Source organism: Dermochelys coriacea, chromosome 6 (assembly GCF_009764565.3).
Source record: "Dermochelys coriacea isolate rDerCor1 chromosome 6, rDerCor1.pri.v4, whole genome shotgun sequence".
Classification (NCBI taxonomy): Eukaryota; Metazoa; Chordata; order Testudines; family Dermochelyidae; genus Dermochelys; species Dermochelys coriacea.
In genome coordinates this window covers 3564454-3585950 of record NC_050073.1, presented here as the reverse complement: position 1 = coordinate 3585950, position 21497 = coordinate 3564454, and the positions used below count along the sequence as shown (strand labels likewise).

Genomic DNA, 21497 nt, shown 5'->3' with positions numbered 1-21497 from the left:
AGGCAATGGAAAAAGATTTCAGAGTAGCAGCCGTGTTAGTCTGTATTCGCAAAAAGAAAAGGAGTACTTGTGGCACCTTAGAGACTAACAAATTTATTAGAGCATAAGCTTTCGTGAGCTACAGCTCACTTCATCGGATGCATTTGGTGGAAATGTGATATATGCCATCATGTGCCAGCAATGCCCCTCTGCCATGTACATTGGCCAAACTGGACAGTCTCTACGTAAAAGAATGAATGGACACAAATCAGACGTCAAGAATTATAACATTCAAAAACCAGTTGGAGAACACTTCAATCTCTCTGGTCACTCGATCACAGACCTAAGAGTGGCTATACTTCAACAAAAAAGCTTCAAAAACAGACTCCAACGAGAGACTGCTGAATTGGAATTAATTTGCAAACTGGATACAATTAACTTAGGCTTGAATAGAGACTGGGAATGGATGAGTCATTACACAAAGTAAAACTATTTCCCCATGGTATTTCTCCCTCCCACCCCACCCCCCACTGTTCCTCTGATATTCTTGTTAACTGCTGGAATTAGCCTACCTTGCTTGTCACCATGAAAGGTTTTCCTCCTTCCCCCCCCTGCTGTTGGTGATGGCTTATCTTAAGTGATCACTCTCCTTACAGTGTGTATGATAAACCCATTGTTTCATGTTCTCTGTGTGTGTGTATATAAATCTCTCCTCTGTTTTTTCCACCAAATGCATCCGATGAAGTGAGCTGTAGCTCACGAAAGCTTATGCTCTAATAAATTTGTTAGTCTCTAAGGTGCCACAAGTACTCCTTTTCTTAATGGAAAAAGAATAAAGGAGGAGAGATGAAGTGAGAGTCCTCTGCAGTGTGAAGGTTTATAGTCCTCACCTTTGAGCACCCAAGCAGCTCTCAGAACAGGTTAAGCAGAAAGAAGACAGAGGAAGGCCCAGATCCGCAAAGGTTTGAGGCACCTAATTCCCACTGACTTGCGTGGGAGTTTAGCACCTTTGTGAATCTGGTATGAAATCCCCCTCCAGCCTGTACAGGGAGACAAAATAAGTCCCTTGGGACGTGCCTCTGCAGTGAAACAGGGCTGCAAACCCAAAGCCAGGCACAGCCGCATTTTGGAGATTGGGGAAAGGGCTGTGTGGGGCGAGAGAAGCCACACTGCCTTAAAGGAAGACCTAGCAGTGGGAGGGGAATTAAACCAGAGAGCTTGTAACTGAAGAGCTGTAGGGCAGTGGTTAGTCAGCGTTTCCTGAAAGTCGGGTATTTTTGAACAGTTTCTTGTTGCATCAGGAATGCATAACAAGAGAGGAATTGCAAGCTATCTGTAGGGGCGCCATTTGGGGCACAGGCAGGCGACTTTCATACAGGAGGTATGAGCTCAGGCAGAGCTCCTAACTACAGCCTAGGCGTTAATGTGAGTTCTGCAGAGGACAGATGCTCCTGGGGCAGGGAGTCAGTATTTTGTTTACAAACAGAGGCAGGGTGATTTAAGATCAGAAAGGGCTGGTAATTGCCTGTAAAACAGGAATCCCTTTGCAGGGGGGTGGGGATGTTGGAGAGAGAACGCAGGGGACTCAGAAGAGCCAAGGTTATATTCTGAAAAGAGGAAGATTTGAGGGGGTAAGTGAAAAGAAGGGGCCAAAACCCAGGGAAGGGCCAGCAGTGGTATAGAGAGGTTCCCACTCTACGTGGGGTACTTATGTGGTCCCATCACCCTAGCATCTGAGTGCCTCACAATGTCTAACCGATTTGTCCTGGAGAAGATGGCTCAGATATTTAAGTATGAAGTGTATAGTTATTGAGTACATGTAGATATCTGTGAGTGGAGCCTGATGGCAATAGAAGTTTTACTTGATTAAGAATTAGAAGATTCGACCCTCCAACTTTCTTTCACGACAAAGAGCTGCCCAGATCTCCTGTGCCTGTTTATTTTCCTTTCCTGCATGCGGTGGCCCTGAAATACTGCAGAAGTCTCCATTTTTTCCTCAACTTTAAAATGTGGAATTTTCTTGGTGCTTGGTTTTAAATATTCTCCTGTGAGAACTGCAACTCAGTCACTGGAGTGTTGTGTTTAAGAGCCTGCTGGAAAGTAACTAGCCTTTAAACAGAAGTGAAAGCGGCATTGCCAACTCTCATGATTTTGTCATGAGTCTCATGACAATGATTGTTTTCCTTCAAGCCCCAGCTCCTGGAGTCAGGTGGATGTGTGAGTTCAACCTTCAGTCTTAAAGAAAAATGAAGTTTCTAGTCGACGTGGCTGTGGAGAAAGCTTCAAAATGAGACCCCAGTGCACCCTAAAAGCTCAAAGAGCAGAAGGCAAATAAAAAGAATTGCAAAGCTATTATTTTTACATAATCTCATGATTTCAAAGCCAATCTCATGATTTTTGATGGGCCTGATTCATGGTTTTGAACATTTGGGATTGGCAATACTGTAAAGGTGACTCGAAAGTGTCAGGTTTCAGAGTAGCAGCCGTGTTAGTCTGTATTCGCAAAAAGAAAAGGAGTACCCGTGGCACCTTAGAGACTAACAAATTTATTAGAGCATAAGCTTTCGTGAGCTACAGCTCACTTCATCGGATGCAACTAATGCTCTAATGCTCTAATAAATTTGTTAGTCTCTAAGGTGCCACGGGTACTCCTTTTCTTTTTGCGAATACAGACTGACACGGCTGCTACTCTGAAACCTGTCATTATGCAAGGCACTGAATTTAACCGTATAGAGTGGAAATCTGTCAACTTCATGAAAAAACTCGCACAGATACAGACAGACATCATCTTCCTCTCCAAATGCAAACAGATGGACATCATACCGAAAGGACTGAAGGTAAAAAATCCATTACAATCTACATACCACACAGACTATGCTGACAGCTTGTGCCACACACTCTCAAGGAAACTGCGGAACCACCTGATCAACATCCTCTACAGCAAACAGGGAAAGATTAAGAATGAGCTCTCAAAACTGGATACTCTCATAAAGAACCAACCTTCCACACAAATTTACTCGTGGCTGGACTTTACAAAAACTAGACAAGCCATTTACAAAACACACTTTGCTTCTCTACAAAAGAAAAAGGACACTAAGCTATCTAAACTACTATATGCCACAAGGGGCCACAACAATGGTTGCATCTGATGAAGTGAGCTGTAGCTCACGAAAGCTTATGCTCTAATAAATTTGTTAGTCTCTAAGGTGCCACGGGTACTCCTTTTCTTTTTTCGAAAGTGTCAGTTTCACTCCTTTTTAAGGTCAGTTTCTAGTCTATTATTTGCAGTGGGGTAACACCCCGAGAGCCTGAGGCAGTATAAACTCACAGGGCCTTGCCCTAGTAGGTTGTTTCCAAAGTTAAATGATCTGTTCCACGCTTGGTGAACTGCAAAAAAGGGATAGAAAGTCATCTAGATTTTTCTACAGTTGTTTCAATTGTTGTCTTCAAGCGTTAGTAACAAAGTCAGAATACACATTAAAATTTTAAACCTAACCAGTGTCCCTTAAGTGAGTTGACACAAGATATGTTTCAGAGTAGCAGCCATGTTAGTCTGTATTCGCAAAAAAAGAAAAGGAGGACTTGTGGCACCTTAGAGACTAACCAATTTATTTGAGCATAAGCTTTCGTGAGCTACAGCTCACTTCATCGGATGCAAGATGTAAGAACTACTGTTAGAGCTGAGTGGGTCTAATATTTATTTCATTCTCTTTTTTAAAAATATAGAAATTAGACACATTGCTCCTGTCAGCTAATTTCTAAGTAGCCCTGGAATCATGGTTAAAGTTGCCCCCCACCCCTACCAAAATCTGAAATGGCACCCCAGCTGGAGATGAGACAGCTGATGTCCTGAGGCCATGAGGGCAAACTCTAGCTCAGCAGAAATTGCCTGATGTTTTGATTCAGCAGGACAAAAAAAGCGATCCCTGCAGGCCATCAAAGACGAAGGTGAGGGTGAGTCATAACATGGACGCTCCACGAAAGAAGCTGGCAAAGCAATGCAAGAGAGCAGAACACCTGAGCAACCCCGACTGAAGATTTTGCCAATAGAGAGCACCTGTGTTCCAAGGAAATATAGGGCAGCGGTATGAAAAATCCTGAGCAAAGCACAACCCAGGACACCACTGGGCAGTCTGAGAAGCAGCAGGTCCAGTAAGCTGGAGCGGGAGATTGAATTAACTCCGCCCATCTGTGACCAGAAAGGTAGCTCATTGGTCAAACTTCATGACATCTGAGCAGCTCCCACTAGGTAGGTCTGGGAACCGTGGTCAGTGGCAGTCTGCAGCCTGTGTGCCACAGTAGCGGCTTGGCTGAGAGCCCCTAAGAAAGGCTGAAAAACTTTAGGACGCCTCAACTGTCTTTCTGGGCTTCAATTCCTGCTCCCAGTCCAGCCTGGGACTTGGAAAACCTGGGTTCATTTCCCTGCTTTGACACCGACTCCCTGTCTGACCTTGGGCATGTCACTTAGTCTCTCTGGGCCCCAGTTCCCATTTGTAAAATGGGGAAAGCTGTGCTTCCCTACCTGAGGATGAACGGATTAGGAAGTGCTCAGACACTATGGAAACTGGGGTATTGTAAGTCCTTAAGATTGATAGGCAGCAAGCCCTTAGATCAAAAGGCAAAAATATTAATACACTAGTAGCCAACAGTGCACTCTAAATGCATTACATTGAGCTGGTGATCTTCATTTTTCCCAGCGGCAGGCCTCATTCCCACTATGTCCTCCTCACGGCAGAAGAATATAATGTCTGTTATTAAAACCCTGTGTTTGTGAGGGGTAGAGGTGTTAAAGAGACCAAGCTGCCAGCAGAGCAATCTCTGGTGGGGAATCTATGACTTTGGAATTCACTCCTGCTCAGCTTGGTTTGAAGGAATCCATTTATATTCAGCTCACACTGCAAAGTCCATCTCTGAACAGACATTTGGGGAAGTCTTGGATGTGGGGTTTCAGTAGGGAGGTGTGAGAACTGGGTGGAGGGGGAGTATGTTGATTTGGCAATATCTGTTTTCTCGCTGGCTGCTCTGACCACTAAACACCCTTCCTCTCCCCAGAGCAGGAAATAGAACCCAGGAGTCCTGACTCCCCCGCCCCCGCCCCGCTCTAACTGTACTCCTCTCCCAGTCAGAGCTGCAGGTGGAACCCAGGAGTCCTGCTGCCACCCACTGTCACTACACAAACATTCACCAGGACAGATTACCCAGGAGCGTCAAGGGTAGAAGATTTTAACAGTCCTTAATGTCAGGTGACGGACTCAGGCCAGGTCTGCACTAAGAAGTTAAGTCGACCCAACGATGTCACTTAGGAATATGAAAAATCCACTTCTCGGAGCAATACCGTTAAATTAATCTAAGCCCTGGTGTGGACAGTGCTAGGTAGATGGAAGAATTCTTTCATCAACGTAACTACCGCCTCTCAGGGAAGTGGATTAGCTACAGCCATACAAGAACCTCTGCCGTCGCTGTAATGTGTGTCCACACCGATGTCTACAGCAGTGCCGTTGCAGTGTTTGTAGTGAAATCATATCCTCATGCAGTCAGGTGACTCATCTGGAATTAGGACGTGAAGTGGTTCTTGTCTCCCTGCTGGACTGAAGGAGCCAGGACTTCAGCAGTCCAGTCAGCAACTTCATTGCTGGGTTCTCTCTCAATTCAGGGAGAGGAAGGGATGGAGTTATGACTCATTAACTCCATTCCCAGCTCTGGGGAGGAGTCAATCTAGTGAGTTAGACGAGATTGGGAACTGGAAACCAGGACTCCCACTTTCCATTCCTGATGCTTCAGCGTGCAGTGCAACGGAATAGGATTAGAACAGGTGATTGTGTCGACAAGGTGAAGGGTTGGGCCTTGACACAGCACAAAAGAGTCCAGGAAAAAGACCCTGAATAGGGGGACCACCAGGGACAAACTGAAGTTAAGGAAACACCCTGTTTATGAAAAGAGACAAAAGGTCAGGAACGGTATAATAGGAGAAAGAAAGGCACAAGACAGCACCCATGAGGGAGGCAGCACTTTGCCAGCATGAGTGTCTCCCAGCTCTCTCGACTGGACGAGCTCAGGACACGAGAAAGGAACTTGCCAATAAGGACAGGCTCTAGGATGCATTTTATATTTTTCTTTGATCTGTAATCATGTTTGTACGCCTTATACTTGCGTCTAGGTGAATCTTTATCAAATAAACTATTTGGTTTTACTAGAGACACCTGAGTGCTGTCGGCTAAGGAGAGCGCTGAACTGAGGTGAAGCTAGTGAACTGGGGGTCACTGCTATGGAGGCAGCGAATCCGTGTGCATGGCGGGTGTCCAGAAGTTGAGGGACTGGGCCCTTGAGTGTAATGAAGAGGCACAGACAGGTGGGAGGGAGCTGGGGCCAGAGCAGGACTCTGGGGGCTAACTAAAGAGATTTAGCCACAGGTTCTCTCTGCTGTGCCCCACCAGTGTTGCCAGCTTAGCAGGCTCCTTCACCCCATCTGCCATGCTGAAGGTGCCACAGCATTTGATGGGCTGGATTTCAAAATAATGGTTTCCCTTTGTACAGGGAAGTAAATTAACCGCTTGTCTTGCCGTTATGCAAACAAAGCGGTTTTTTTTTCCATTCAATTTCAGTGCCTGCTGAGCTGAGAGCGAGTTCCTCATCGTTAAAGCCCTGGAGGAGGGCTCAGGATTCCTGGGTTCTATTCCTGGCTCTGCCACTGAATGGCTGGTTTGTGGGTCCATAGATAGTGTCTCACATGATGTGAACTTTTTTTTTTATTATTGTCTTCTCTTCCATATATCCCTTACACCAACACTAAATGAAAACAGGTTTGAGACTCCAGAGTTACACTGGGGTCACTGCAATCAGAATCCAGCTTGGATGCCACTGAATTCAGTGCAGTCACTCTGGATTTACACTTACTTACTAAGAACAAAATAACCTTTCGATTTTGCCCTGTATCATAGTGCAGGCTCACAAAGGGACAGAGTCAAAGTTATCCTTTAACTTTGCCATATTCTGACTCTTATTTATAAGAGTTACCTTAATTTCACTTTTGCAATCTTAATGTCCCAGTAGGTATGTGTGTATGCATACCCATTCTGTTTCTCTGATCCCCTCTGGTTATTATTAATTATTATTATTATTGTGAATGGGCAGTGAGGTTCTATTCCCATCTTTAGAAGGTGAGTGGGGTCGAGGAGTCAGAACTCCTGGATTCAATCTCAAGATCTGGGAGGGGAGGGGAGTCTACTGGGTTAGAGCAGGGGGGCTGGGAGTCAGGACTCCTGGGTGTCTCTTCCTAGCTCTATTGGTAACTGTGTGTGACCTTGGGAAAGTCCCTTCCCTGTCCTCAGTTTCCTCATCTGTAAAATGGAATAAGTAATGTTACTCTTAATCAATACATATCAATGTACTTTACAGAGGTAAAGTGCTATATAAGAGTAACAAATCAATATTATTTGTTCAGGTCTGGCCCTGTAAAAGTCTCAAGGGTAAAAATAGCCCCTGCCCAGATCTCTGACAATCCAGAAGACAGATACTGAGGCAACTGGATGCAATTTGCATCCTGCAAAGGGATCAATATGAACAGACCTCTGCATCCAAACACAGGGTATGCCTATGTTTTGAGCTGGAGGTGTAATTCCCAGGTTGAGGAGACAAACCCATGTGAGCTTTCATTGAGCTAATGCACTAAGAACACAGTGTAGTCATCGCGCTGCAAGTAAGTGGCATGCATAATGTCTCAGACAGGCACGTACTGAGTGGCCAGTCCCACTGCCACTCAGACTGATGTGGCTACACTTGAATCAGAGCTATTGCAAGGACCCAGGGACTAGAACCAGGATCTGCAAAGCTGGGGGCAGGAGAGGGAGACAGGGGCTGATATTGCCACAGTGCTATCGGGAGACCTTGCAGATTTGCAGCCAGGGAGCACTTTTAAGAACCACAGGAAGTACTGCGCAAGAGTATCGGAGTGACCCTCTGCGCAAGAGACCCCCTGTGGTCCTCTGATTGGCCAAGTGCTCCTACTTAACTCCAGGAAGTTGGCTGGGCAATCACACAGACTTCGGCTTGCTGCAATGCCAGACTCCACCTCATCTCCTGATCTCTGACACCAGCCTAATTCTGACCCTTCCTCTTGTTCACAGGACCTGGCCTTGTGATTCCTCCAGCTACTGCCCTGTGACTCCCGTCCCCGGTGGGCAGACCTCAGCCCAGCTGTGACAGCTAGGCCAGACCACCTATAGCTCAGTCCCTTACGGTTTTCCCAGCCCGGTAAGGGGCTCCCAGAAGTGGAAGCGCTGGGTCTACCACCACCGACTGGCCCCCATAGGGTACTGGACCCCCAGGAGCAGGTTGTGCAACTCCAAACTGAGAACCATCTGCTGCAGTCCCAAGGGGCACAGCTCCTTGCAGAAAGTCAGACATGCCATAAAAAGTTAGCAAGATGCCAGGAGGAAAATTCCTTGCTCTGGGCCCACATTGGGCCCCTGCTCTCTGAACTGAGCCCCGCAGTATCACTACCCAAACCTTTTGATGGGAACTGCCGGAAGTTGCACTGTTTCCTGAACCGATGCAGTCTCCCTTTCCTGCTCCACCCTCGAGCGTATCCCACCAAGCAGCGGAGGTGGGACTCGTGATCAGTTTGCTTACTGGAGAAGCACTGGACTGGGCCTCCCCTCTGCCGGAACAAGGTGGCCTGGTGTTAACGAACTGGAACTTCGCCTTCCTGCGAACGTTTTCTGCAACCCGACAGCCTGCATCACACTCGCTCAGTGGAAGCGGCTCGACAAAGGCTCCAGGGCCAGCAGCCTGGCACGCTGCCCAGTTTCGGCGACTCACCGCTGATGTTGAGTGGAACAAGGAAGACCAATGGCATCATTTTTTGGCATGGGCTTAGCAAGGAAGTAAAGACGAGTTAGCCCCACACTGAGACCCCCCAACCAGCTTGGATGCATTTATTACCCTTCTCTCTCCTCATCGACAACCAGCTGTGAGTGAAAGGAAGAGTGTAGGGGCACCCTGCTATCTTTCAGCCACACCTCACGTTAAAGACCAAGGCTAACCACGAACCAATGCAGGTTGACCGGGGCCACGGATACTTGACCCCAGAAGAAAAGGAACGGCGATGGTGCAACAATCTAGGTTTTTGTAGTGGAGTATCAGGACACTCCCTTGCCATGTGCCCATTGCGAACCTTGGCCTGCAAGGAATCGGGAAATGAGCATGCCCAGCCCACACAGGGGGAACTAGTCTGGACACCGTGCTCTGGAACTACCCCCCAGCCCTAAAAGAAACCCCATCCAGGACAGGTGGATCCTCCCCACACTTCCAAGTATAAATAGAGTTACGTACGATAAATGGGGCCAAGCCAAGTGGGCACTCATTGATTCTAGGGCCACTGATCACTTCATAGATGCTAAAGCCACTCGAGCACTATGAAACCCCTCCACTTAAATCCCACTTCAGTTCTCATAGAAATGATAGATGGGTGTCTCCTGTCCCCGGGGCCAGTGTCTCAGGAAACAGTACCCCCTGAGGCTGTAATCTGGAGCCATCTGGAGATTCAACGTAATCCATTCCCCACATTTCCCCCAAATTCTTGGGCCACGTGGCTGGAGAAGCACGTCCCTTGCATCTCTTGGAGAGAGACGAGGATCAACTTTCCCTCTGAATACTGCCAAAGGGTCTGCCTGTGTGCAGCTGGCCTCAAACTTTTGGTCCCAGGTTCCTGTGGCCTATCAGAAGCAACTGCACTGTTGAGGGGCCTCCACTGATAACAGCTAGTCAGAAGCAATCACTCCCAAGCCTGAATCCCCATCTCCCTGAAAAGTATTGGGATTACACGGATGTTTTTGAAAAGAAGAACGCAGACACACTACCTTCACACTGAGACTATGACTGCCCCATAGATCTGAAACCCAGGGTTAAGGTCCCTTATCTATGTGATTTCTGAGCCTGAACTGGCAGCTCTTCATGAATACATCCAGGAGAACCTGGCCAAGGCTTCATCCAAAGAACCTTTAATATCTGCAGAAGGCTTGAGCCTTGAACCAAAGATAGCTCTGGTGGCCGTTATTCTTCTCTCGGTTTGACTTCATCACTTATCACCCAGGAGCCAGGAATGGGAAAGGCAAGGAGCCTAGCCAAGAACTACCCTATCCACTAAAACCTCACAACTTCCTCAGTACCACAACACACCAGACCTAATCTGATCTAATCTGGTCTGCTGCACAAGGCAATCCATTAGCCCAGGAGATGACGGAACAACCTGAGCAAACGACCGCCAGAACCAAGATGCAATGTACCACATGGGATGGAATCGCCTTCCGCAATGGATGCATATACGTGCCACCAGGGTGCCCCCTGCTAGAAGCGCTTTATCTCCTCCATGATACTCAGCTGACAGGCCACTTGGGACTCCTCAAGACCTTCCGCACGGCTTCCTATTTCTTCTCGCAGCCCTGTATGTGAGCCAATGTCCAGGATTACATTAACTCCTGTGATCTGTGTGCATACACCAAGATGCCATGTGCTAAGCCTCTCAGTCCCCTAGTTCCCCTGGAGACCCCGTCCAGACCCTGGACTTCATAGTAGAACTTCCTGACTCTGATGGCCACACAATGGTCTTGACTGGTTTAGACCAACTAACCAAAATGGCACACTTTGTCTCCTGTAACAGACTGCCCTCTGCTGAAACAACAGTGGGGCTCCTAGTGATTCATGTGGTCTGCCTGCAGCATGGGCTTCCAGACCATATCACCTCAGACCGAGGCCCACACTTTGTCTCACACTTCTGGCAAGAAACATTCCAGCTAATGGAGATTAATGCTTTTACCCCACCCCTGCATATCACCCCCCGACAGGTGGACAGACGGAGAGGGTGAATCAAGTAATAGAGCAATACCTGAGGTGCTTTGTCAACTACCATCAAGTCAACTGGTTCTCCCTCCTTTTGTATGCCGAGTTCTCCTATAAAAATGCCGACCATATCTGCACAGGGCAGAGTTCCTTCTTTGCCAGTTACGGTTTCCACCCTCTCTTCCACCCAGCTTTGCCAGCAGCCTCCCCAAACCCAACAACTGCTGACTGGGTCCAATAAATTCACCATATTCAGGAAGAACTTAAAGACCACCTCAAAGAAATGAAAAGGCACAGGCGCCGACTCCGTGGGTGCTCCGGGGCTGGAGCACCCATGGGAAAAAATTAGCGGATGCTCCACACCCATTGGCAGCCAAGCTCCCCCTGCCCCGCCTCCTCCCCCCCAGCTCTCCCCCCCCACACCACCTAACAGCTGTTTGGCAGCACTTAGGACTTTCCCGGCATAGCCAGGTGGAGAAAACAAGGGGAGCGGAGATAAAAAAGGCTCCCCCCCACCTACGCTACTGGGAAAGGGGCGGAATGGGCGCAGGGCGAAGGCAGTGCAGGGGCAGGAAGAGGCGGTGCCGGGGTGGGGTCAGGGGTGGGGTGGCGGTCGAGCATCCACCGGGCAGAAGGGAAGTCAGCAACTATGTGAAAAGGGACTATAAGCGACACGCAGACTGTCAACACCAGGAAGGTCCAGCTTTCACAATAGGCCAAACAGTTTGGCTTGCCGCAAAGCCCCTCCATATGAACAGACCATCCTGCAAGCCAGGACACCAGTTTCTCGGACCCTGCCAGATCTGTCAGCAAATCAACCAGGTCACCTTCAAACTGCAGCTCCCTCAATCTCTTAAGGTACAGCCTGTTTTCCACGTATCCCTCCTGAAGCCTTATACAGAGGACCCCTTTCCCGCCTCTGCCAATCCAGATCCAAGGACACGAGAAATCTATTGTCCACGCAATCCTCGACGCTAAACGGCAGACCGGGAGACTGTACTGCCTAGTCAACTGGCAGGGCTATGGTCTTAAAGAACACTCCTGGGAACCTGCTACGAATCTCCATGCCCCAGACGTGGTAGAAAAGTTTCAACAGGATCACCCAACTAAACCCAGCCTGGCACCCCCCAGAGGAGGGATGCCCCTGAAGGTGCATGGAGGGGGGAAGATAGGGGGTAAATATAAGGATCCAGGGACTAGAACCCAGGTCTGCAGAGGCACAGCTGGGGAGCACTGTGGGAAGTAGGCACTGCAGGAATTACTGACCAAGAAACCCAGAGTGACAGTACCCTGAGGACCTCTGATGGGCCAAGTGCTCCTACTTAATTTCAGGGGTTGCCCTAGGAAGTTGTCTGGGCAACGACACAGACTTCAGCCTGCTAGGCCAGACCACCAACACCCTGGTCACTTCAGAAGGTCTCCTCGAGCTGGGAATCACACCCCCAGCTCAAAATGTAGCTATATCCAGAGTACACAGGCATAAAGCTCCAGCCCTGGGGGCCTCTTCACAGGAGTGAGTATTTGTTTGTTTTGCTTTTGGGGAGTTTTATTTTGTGACTTTATGATTTATTCGTTCTTTTTCCTCTTTATTTTCTTGGTTCTGTATTTTATTTGCGTTTGTTTTTCCATCCATAATATTTGATTATGTCAGGAACTGGGCCAATAATGGATTTGTCAATTCACGGGCAATTCTGAAAAAATTGGGAGGGAAAAATTCCGGTCAAAGCAAAAGTGCAACTCTTGGCAAACCGAAACGTTGGGGAAAAAAATCCATATTGGGTCAAGTGAAACACTGTGTTTTGACAACACTGAAATGTTTCATTTCAGCTTCAACCATTTTTTAAAATCAATAACAATTTAAAAAAAACCCTAAAGTTGTTTTGAACCAAAAAACCCAAACATTTTTAAGTGAAATCATAGAATGTAGGACTGGAAGGGACCTCAAGAGCTCCTAGAGTTGTCCCCCCACGACCCCCGTGCAGAGGCAGGACCAAGTAACCCTCGAGTCTAGACCACCCCTATTTGTCTCACCTGTTCTTAAAAACCTCCAGGGATGGGGATTCTACAACTTCCCCAGGTAACCTCTTCCAGTCAGGGCCGGCTCTAGGTTTTTTGCCGCCCCAAGCTCAGGTGGGGCTGGGGCTCGCAGGTGCGCTGGAAGCGATGTCACCTTCTCCCAGCGCCTGCAGGGGCTTTACCCCCCTCCCCTGCACAGAGAAGCCCGGATATAAGGGGTGGCACAAGCAGGGCCAGTGCAAGGATGTTTCGCACCCCAGGCGAAACTTCCACCTTACGCCCGCGCCCCCCCCAGCCCTGCAGCAGCTCCCCACCCCCGCCCTCCGCCCTCAGGCTCCCCCCTTGTGGCAGCTCCCCACCCTCCGCCCTGAGGCGCCCTCCGTGCGGCAGCTCCCCGCTCCCGCCCTCCGCCCTGAGGCGCCCCCCCTGCGGTAGATCCCCTCCCTCTGCCCTGAAGCGCCCCCCCTGCAGCAGCTCCCCGCCCTCTGCCCTGAGGCTCCCCCCCGTGGCAGCTTCCCGCCCCCACCCTCCGCCCTGAGGCTCCCCCCCGCGGTAGCTCCCCGCCCACCACCCTGAAGCGCCCCCCCTGCGGCAGCTCCCCGCCCTGAGGCGCCCCCCCTGCGGCAGCTCCCCATCCTCTGCCCTGAGGCGCCCCCCCTGCGGCAGCTCCCCACCCTCCGCCCTCTGCCCTGAGGCGCCCCCCCGCGGCAGCTCCCCGCCCCCCCATTACTTGCTGCAGGCGGCCCTCCCCGCGCCCCCCCGCCCCAGCTCACCTCTGCTCCACCGCCTCCCCGGATTGGGCTTTTGGCCGCCCCCAACCACTTGGCGCCCTAGGGGACCACCTAGTTCGCCTAGTGATTGCACCGGCCCTGGGCACAAGGCAGCGCAGCCCCGGCTCCCCGGCAGAACTCGCCCTCTCCTCCCCAGGGAGCGGCTGGGCCCTGGCAGCTCAGCATCCCGGGGCTGGGGCTTCCCCTTCCCGCTGCGGTCGGGGGCGCGGCGCCCTCACCCCGTCAAAGTGGCGCACCTCCAAGAGCGCGACTGCCCCCCAAAAAAAAGCGTGGCTGGAAGGCCGCCCCTGGAAATGTGCCGCCCCCAGCACCTGCTTGCTTGGCTGGTGCCTAGAGCCGGCCCTGCTTCCAGAGCTTAACTATCCGGAGAATTAAAAAACAAGTTTTTCCTAATATCGAACCTGAAACTCCCTTGCTGCAAACTAAGCCAATTTCTTGTCCTACTCTCAGTGGACATGGAGAACGGATGATCACCGGCCTCTTTATAACAACCCTTACGTATTTTAAGATTGCTATGTTCCCCCTCAGTCCTCCTCTTCTCTGGGCTAAACATGCCCCATTCTTTCAACTTTTCCTCCCACTGTCAAATGGCAGCGCAAGCAGGGGCTCTCCTGAAGGGAGCAGATAACATGCTTTACAAATGCACCACCCTCTTCTCATGCTAACAGGGGATCTCAGGTGCACCGGAGTTTCGATTCTGCATGTATCTGTTACAGCCAGGAAGTGGGTGGTTTTGTTGTTACTTGCATCCGATGAAGTGAGCTGTAGCTCACAAAAGCTTATGCTCTAATAAATTTGTTAGTCTCTAAGGTGCCACAAGTCCTCCTTTTCTTTTTGCGAATACAGACTAACACGGCTGCTACTCTGAAACCTCAAATAAATTTGTTAGTCTCTAAGGTGCCACAAGGACTCCTGTTCTTTTTGCGGATACAGACTAACACGGCCGCTACTCTGAAACCTTGGTTTAGATCCGCACCCTGGGACAAAAATCATTCCCAGGAAATGAGGACGAAGCAGAGAAAGAGCCAGGACCATTTTTAGCAAGCAGATCCGGCTGCCTGCAGCCCGCCCCATTTCTGAGCACCAATCGCTTCTCAGGGCAAAGAACTGCTCCCCCAGCCCTGTTCCTGCCCCCTTGGCAGTTTTGCTCAGCTGCTGAGGAGGTAGGATGGGGAAGACGGTGCGGGATCACCTCGTGGACACCCTGGAAGAGCTGGGGCAGGATGAGTTGAAGAGGTTCAAGGCCAAGCTGAACGCGTTCCCAGTGAAGGAGGGCTACAGCAACATCCCCCGGGGCCGGCTGGAGAAAGCTGATGTCCTGGATGTGTGCGACAAGCTGATCAGCTACTATAGGGAGGAGTATGCGGTGGAGGTGACTGTGAAGCTCCTGACAGACATCAATGAGCGGGACCTGGCAGACAGACTCTGCAAGGCCACAGGGACTGGTAAGGATCAGGGCAGGGAGAGAGCATTAACGGGGATAATGATACTGAACTCCTTTGTAAAGTGCTTTCAGATCTGTGGATGAGAAGCTGTATAGAAGAGCACAGTATTATTATTAAAGAGGTTCCCCTGAGCCTGCCCCTGAGCTCCCCGCCCCCCACTCATGTGCAGGAGGCTAGCTAGGAACCTGAGCTTTACCCCAGCTAAGACGAAATGACAGAAACACCAAGTTTGCAGGAGGATCTCTACTCTCTATCTCCTGTCCCTAACTGCATCGCTCTCTCTTTGTACGTCCGGCCTCTGTTCTCTGTTTCTCCCCTCCCTGCAGCACTTGTGCACAGAACAACACAAATACAGTCCCATCCAACCCTTTCCACAGGAGAGACAAATAGGCATGCTCACCAGGGACCAGATTTCTATTTTGAAAGTCTGTTGTCCAATCCTAGCTGGCCATCTCCGTTCTCTCTACAACTTATCACACAGAGTTAAGGCCGGGGGGGGGAGGGCATTTTTTTTTAAAGAGAAATCTTCCATTTTCTGCCTCCTTGTTTAAAATGTGTTTCTTTTCTTCTGAGCCCTTGACATTTGCTTTCACTTTCAAGTATAGTCACTGCCACGTCCCTGCCTGAACTTGCTGGAAGGGTTTGCAGTTTGTTAGCTTTGCATCTGATTTCTCCTCGTTGCTACATGCCCTGCAGAAGGAGGGCAAACTTCACTGGAGCAGCACCAATTTACCCCAGCAGAGAAACTGGCCCACGAGGCCTCTTGTTTAGAAATCTAAGGCCAGATTATCAGCTGGGGTCATTCAGCATCGCTCCATGGAGCTACACCACTTTATACCGACTGAGGGTCTGGCCCTGCTTTGCTTATTAATTGGTCTGTGCACAATGTTGTATGGTGGAATACAAAGGATGCAGTCCAAATGCCCCCCGACTCAGACTGAAAAAGAGAACACACCTTTATATGGCTGCCATTAAAAGCAGATGGGTGGGGGGGAAATGGCAGGAGGCAGAGAGGAGTGCTGTGAAATATTAAAGCATCAGGAAATGAGGAATTTAAAGTTTAAATCTGATCCCAGATCCCAACTAAAGAGCTCAACCTGTGAATCTGTCTTATCCTCAGTTTCCCTGGATCCTTTTGGAGGCGCTTTTTGGGCTCGGTGTGTCTGTCCCTCACTCTCCCCTCCATATCTCGCTGTGTTTCTGTGGGTATAGCTGCACTGCAATCAGGGGAAGTGTAATTGCAGCATGTGTAGATATACCTGAGGTAGTTTTAATCGAGCTCGCTCAAGGAGCGATAGCAGTGAAGCCCCAGTAGCACAGACTCCAACACAGCGGTTAGACTCGAGCTCTTTCCTATTTACAAACAGGAAGCTAGCTAGAGAGAGGAGCTTTACCCGGTCTAAGCAGAAGTGTCTCCATGTCTAACTGGATCCCTCTCTGCTTCTCGGTCACTCTCATTCGGTGTGGGCCTCTGTGTGTCAGTCCTAGTCTGTGTGTCTGTCTCTTGGGAAAGGAGGGCTCCGTAGGGGGCACTCTCCCCTACCAGCCAGTACTGACCCCAATGCCCCAGTGAGGTGCTAGAGAACAACGTGGGGGACTCAGACACTCACTGACTATCCCTCTCAATCCTGCAGGTTCCAGAGGCGAGGGGCAGCAGCCAGTGCCATCCGTTGGTGCCACAGGAAAGGAAGGTGAGTCCATAAACACTCGCGGGCTCTTTTTCACTCCCCAGGCAGTCTGAGGGGTGTTAGGAAGTGTGGCCTCACTGCAGAGTGACCTGAGACCTTCCTGCAATCGGCCTCCCCAACCAGAGCTACCTCCCAGCTCCTGGGACAAACCTACCCTGCTGGCCAACAGCCAAGCCATCCAGAGCCCAGCTCTGCCACCACCAGCCACTCTAGTGTGGCACTAGAGTGTGCTCTGCTGGAGGGAGTGGGTCAGGGGGCTCAGGAGGGGGTGCTCTCTCCTCTGCTAGAGCTGACCCCAATGCCCCAGTGTGGTGCTAGGGTGCTTTGCTACAGAGAGGCAGTGGAGGGTTCAGTACGGGCTGCTCTCCCTTTGGAGTTAATGTTGACTCCAACATCCCAGCATGGCACTAGGAGGCCCTGTGCTGCAGGGAGCAATGTGGGTGATTCAGTTGGGACAACTGTCCCCTTTGTGTCAGTGCTGACCCCAGTGCTCATGGGGGCACTGGAAGGGGGGCTCGGTAGGGTGTTCCCTCCACTCAGTGCTCCAACGTGGCATAAGGGGGTGCTGCACTGCAGGGAGCAGGGTGTTGCCACCTCGTGTCAGTGCTAGGAGGCACCAAACCAAAGCTTTGCTTCTTGTGCTCTTTAACCTCGCCCCACCTCCCGGCTCTTTCTATAAATTGGGGTGTAAATTTTGGGGGTCCTGGCAAAATCCTAACCCAGGTGACTGCAGTCTACTTTTCCTAAATGCCCCCTGCCATTTCAACAGCTGATGGACCCCAGCCCAGAACCAGCTGCATTTCAGAACTGGGCGAGTGATTCTTATGCATCATGACTGTGTAGCTACTGTCATGTAGCTGTCAAGCAGTTGATGTGCCTCATCCCAGATGCAGCTGCAACTGTAATCCACTTAGTGTGGTGCTCTCTTCCCCTCTAGTGGTGGCTGGGCCACAGATGGAGGCTAATGAGCCTGTTATAACCTTGACTAAGAGGTGGGTTTTTCAGCTCAGGTAGCCAATGCTTTAAGATCAGGAAGTCCCAGATTCAGTCCCCCTGCTACTGCCAACCCAGGGGCATGGCATTACAAGTGCAGTACTGCTGTGTTGTGTAGCTGTTAACTACCTGCCACGCCGGCCCCCACAGTCTGCTGTATTTAGGTACTGGTTGGAATTATGGAACAGTATGTTTGCAAATATCTATTCATAACTTGTGTGTGTCGTCTCTCCAGAGGGGCATTTTGTCGATCGATACCGAGTGCAGCTGATTGAACGTACCACCCAAGTGGAGCCCATTCTAGACCTTCTTCATGGGAATGTTCTGGACGACGAGCAGTACCAGATCATTCGATCCGGGATCACCAGTCAGGAGAAAATGCGGAAGCTGTATCTACTAATGCCAAGCTGGAATAAAGCGTGCAAGGACCAGTTCTATGATGCACTGAAAGCCAAGAATAAGTTCCTCATTGAAGACCTTGAGGGAAATTAAGACAACCAAGAAGTTATATTCCTTGTGAACATGCATCCATTCCAGGTGCACGGGACCCTAGCTCTAGCTTCCACATGGCTTTCTGGGCAGGGTGGTGCTTTCACCCCTTTGCTAACATTGTTTCAGGGTAAAAAAACCTCTTTCCAGCGCTCCCTTTGGTGGACTGGATGAGCCTGTGACGTGATGCAGCAGTGAGGTGGTCGCTAAGGACTGTCTACACTGCAACGGCTGGCCCGTATCAGCTGACTCAGGCTCACGAGGCTCCGGCTAAGGAGCTGTTTAATTGCAGCGTAGATGTGCGGGCTTGGGCTGGAGTCTGGGGTCTGGGACCCTCCTTCCTCATGGGGTCCCAGAACTCAGGCTCCAACCTGAGCCCAAACATCTACAAACGCAATTAAACAGCCTGAACCTCATGAGCCTGAGTCAACTGACATGGACCAACCACGAGTTTTTAATTGCAGTGTAGACATCCATTATTGGCTTTAGGGTAAGTACATGATGGATGGGATACCAGTAAGAGAATGGAGCAGAGCTCTAAGGTGCTTAAAGGCTGCACGGGGATTGCTTGCCAAGCTCTGAAATGGGGGTATTACTCAGCAGCTCTGCACAGGGATCACTCACCCAGTGCTGAAATGCATCCACCTCTGGGGTGCAGCATGGCAGCAGATTAACAGATGCATGGCAATGCCGCACAGGGCTCAATCATGTATACCTGAAATGCAGCTGCCTCTGGGGTGGATTATATGTGCTGGATTTTATGAAAACTGGACACCACAGTGAAACCAACATCTTACAGCAAATGGTGTGTGGCTACATGGACAATGGGGGAGTTGCACTCTAGCACAGTGGTGCACAAACGGGGGGGGGGGGGGAACACCCCCCTAGGGGGGCACGGAGGAACATGCAGGGAGGTGAGTATTGATGCCAGGTGGCTCATGTCCACCCCCTGACTCATCTCAGCAGGCCGCCCAGCCTGTGGGTCAGCGTGCTGTGCCAATTTCCAGCCCCAGCAGCCTCTGCACCCAGCACTGGATCTTCCCCCAGGCGCCTTCCCCAACCCTGAAAACCTGAGCGGAGAGGGGCAGGTATTGGCCCTGCCCTAGCAGGGCAGCCTGGTTGCAAGGTAGAAGCAGCCCGCGGCAGAGGAAGCTTTGGCTGGGTAGTAACAGGGGCGGCGGGGTGTGGGGGGCGAAGAGAAGACACGATTCCATTAATGGTAAGGGGGTAGGGGACGCAACCGTAAAAATCTTTGCACACCACTGCTCTAGTATCTAGAACTGCTGGAACTCCAGCCAGCGTCCCATCCATCATGCACCTCCACATGATCCTTTAGCGCCCACCCCTGCATCTCACCACAGACACTTCGGCTGTGGCTACACTACAGAGCTTGCAGCTGCGCCACTGTGGCACTGACACTAAGCAGAATGGAAGAGAGTTCTCCAGTCAACTTAATTACTCCAGCCCCAACAAGCAGCAGTAGCTTCTCTTGCTGGCCCAGCCCTGTCCACACCAGCACTTAGGTCAGTACATCGCTCGGGGGGGGGTGGTTTATGCACACTCCTCAGCGACATAACTTATACTGACATAAGCTGCAGTGTGTACATAGCGTCTGTCTTTGTCTACAAGAAGATCTCATTCAAGTATCTACCGAAAGGATCACTGTGCTGGACCAAATTCAACCTCACAATTCCTGCCAAGGCTCTGACTTTGTCTTACTAATTCCTCACCAGCTACCAAGAACTCAGGGGCCTGTTCTTGGTGTGGTGGTTTTGTGTTTTTATTGGGGCGGGGGGGGGAGCGGAATTAAAATCACAGTAATGGAAGAGACCTCGAGAGATCATCAAGTCCAGTCCCCTGCACTCATGGCAGGACTAGGTATTATCTAGACCAGCGTTCGCCACTAGCCGCATGTGGCAAATAGGCTATGAATTGTGGCTAATGCATGTGACTTTTTTATAATGTGGCTTAATGTGGCTTTTTTATAATATGACTAATAAGAAAAATTCTAAACCACAAATGTGGTTAGCAGTGTGGCTAGCATCAAATTTCTATTGGACGCCACTGATCTAGACCCTTCCTGACAGGTGTTTGTCTAACCTGCTCTTAAAAGTCTCCAGTGATGGAGATTCCACAACCTCCCTAGGCGATTTATTCCAGTGTCTAACCCCCTGACAGTTATGCAGTTTTTCCTAATGTCCAACCTAAACTGCCCTTGCTGCAATTTAAGCCCATTGCTTCTAGTCCTGTCCTTAAAAGATTAACAGGTTTTCTCCCTCCTCCTTGTAACATGGTTAAAGGTGATTTTGCCCAAACTCTATATTTTTAAAAAATATATATACATTTGTATTTTCTCATAAAATGGGAAACCAGAAACTATGTCCACAAATAAAGCTAGAAGTGCCTCCCAGATGACTCAGTCTGTGTGAGATAATATACTGTCTGCTCTATGCCGCCCTGTTTTTCATTCAAAATGTCTGTAAGAAAGAAGATAGTGGAGATGGATGAATAGGAGCATGGATTAAAAGGATGGTGGAGGAGGACAGATGGCATGGATGGGTGGTGGGGTTGGTGGATGAACTGGTTGGCTGGCATGGACAGACTGGTTTGGTGGCCTGGATTGATGGGTGGATGGTCTGGTTGGGTGGCCTGGATGAGTGGCATGGTTCAGAGGGTGCGTGCGTGCTATGGATGAATGAGTGACCCAGGGGAGGGGAGGGGAAGAGATCAGGAGTTAAAGCAATGTGTAGCATAGAGACCCTCAGCTCCCCTTCCTCTGCACAAAGCACAAGGAGAGCTCCCCCTTCAGGCTCGAAATGAAATCTCACCAGACAGGAAAATGAAATGGGAGCGGCAGGTGGAAGTGGTTTCTGGGAGGGCTTGTTACTGTGGCTCCTAACCTGTCCCCTCTGTAGGTGGAGCAGCAAGAGCCAGACCTAATAGGGGAAGAGGCCTTAGCCAGGATTCCCCAACCTGTGTCCCTTCCTCACAGGGAGAGCCCAATAATAGTGTGTAGTACGTATGTGCTGCATAAAATCCCTCTCCTGAAAGGTCTTAAAATCTTTTTCAGAGCAGGAAATTGTACTGAGTGGTTATTTCCCAGGGAAGAACCCCTGAGCCCCCGAGTCTCCATCCAGGTCTGAGCCACATGGTGGCATTTATAGGAACGGGGAGGGAATAATACATAGCTTCACACACGTGGCCTTTGGCGAGGCTCACTGCCCCAACGGCTTGCAGATTGTACCTGAAAGACATCCTGT

General features: G+C 50.2%; 1 protein-coding gene across 2 annotated transcripts; it reads left to right on the top strand.

Annotated features, from left to right (window-relative positions):
* The first annotated feature begins 725 nt into the window (after window positions 1–725).
* On the top strand, window positions 726–20649 carry LOC119856563 (apoptosis-associated speck-like protein containing a CARD). 2 transcript variants are annotated; one of them, XM_038404206.2, is made up of 4 exons: window positions 726–776; window positions 14520–15067; window positions 16702–16758; window positions 17984–20649. In XM_038404206.2, exons 2-4 carry the CDS (start codon window positions 14791–14793, stop codon window positions 18238–18240), a joined length of 591 nt encoding a protein of 196 aa, XP_038260134.1. In that variant the 5' UTR covers window positions 726–776; window positions 14520–14790; the 3' UTR covers window positions 18241–20649. The 2 variants fall into 2 exon arrangements, with proteins under 2 accessions (XP_038260134.1, XP_043373271.1); XM_043517336.1 differs by lacking the exon at window positions 726–776 and having other exon boundaries at window positions 14501–15067; window positions 16702–16757; window positions 17974–20649.
* Window positions 20650–21497: the final 848 nt, after the last annotated feature.

What these genes read in the sequence shown, in the direction of transcription:
- LOC119856563 (XM_043517336.1), top strand. Translation starts at nt 14,791, where the DNA reads ATGGGGAAGACGGTGCGGGATCACCTCGTGGACACCCTGGAAGAGCTG. An exon ending in CTGCAAGGCCACAGGGACTG is followed by an intron (nt 15,068 to 16,701) that starts GTAAGGATCAGG and finishes TCAATCCTGCAG; the next exon opens with GTTCCAGAGGCGAGGGGCAG. An exon ending in TTGGTGCCACAGGAAAGGAA is followed by an intron (nt 16,758 to 17,973) that starts GGTGAGTCCATA and finishes CTTGTGTGTGTC; the next exon opens with GTCTCTCCAGAGGGGCATTT.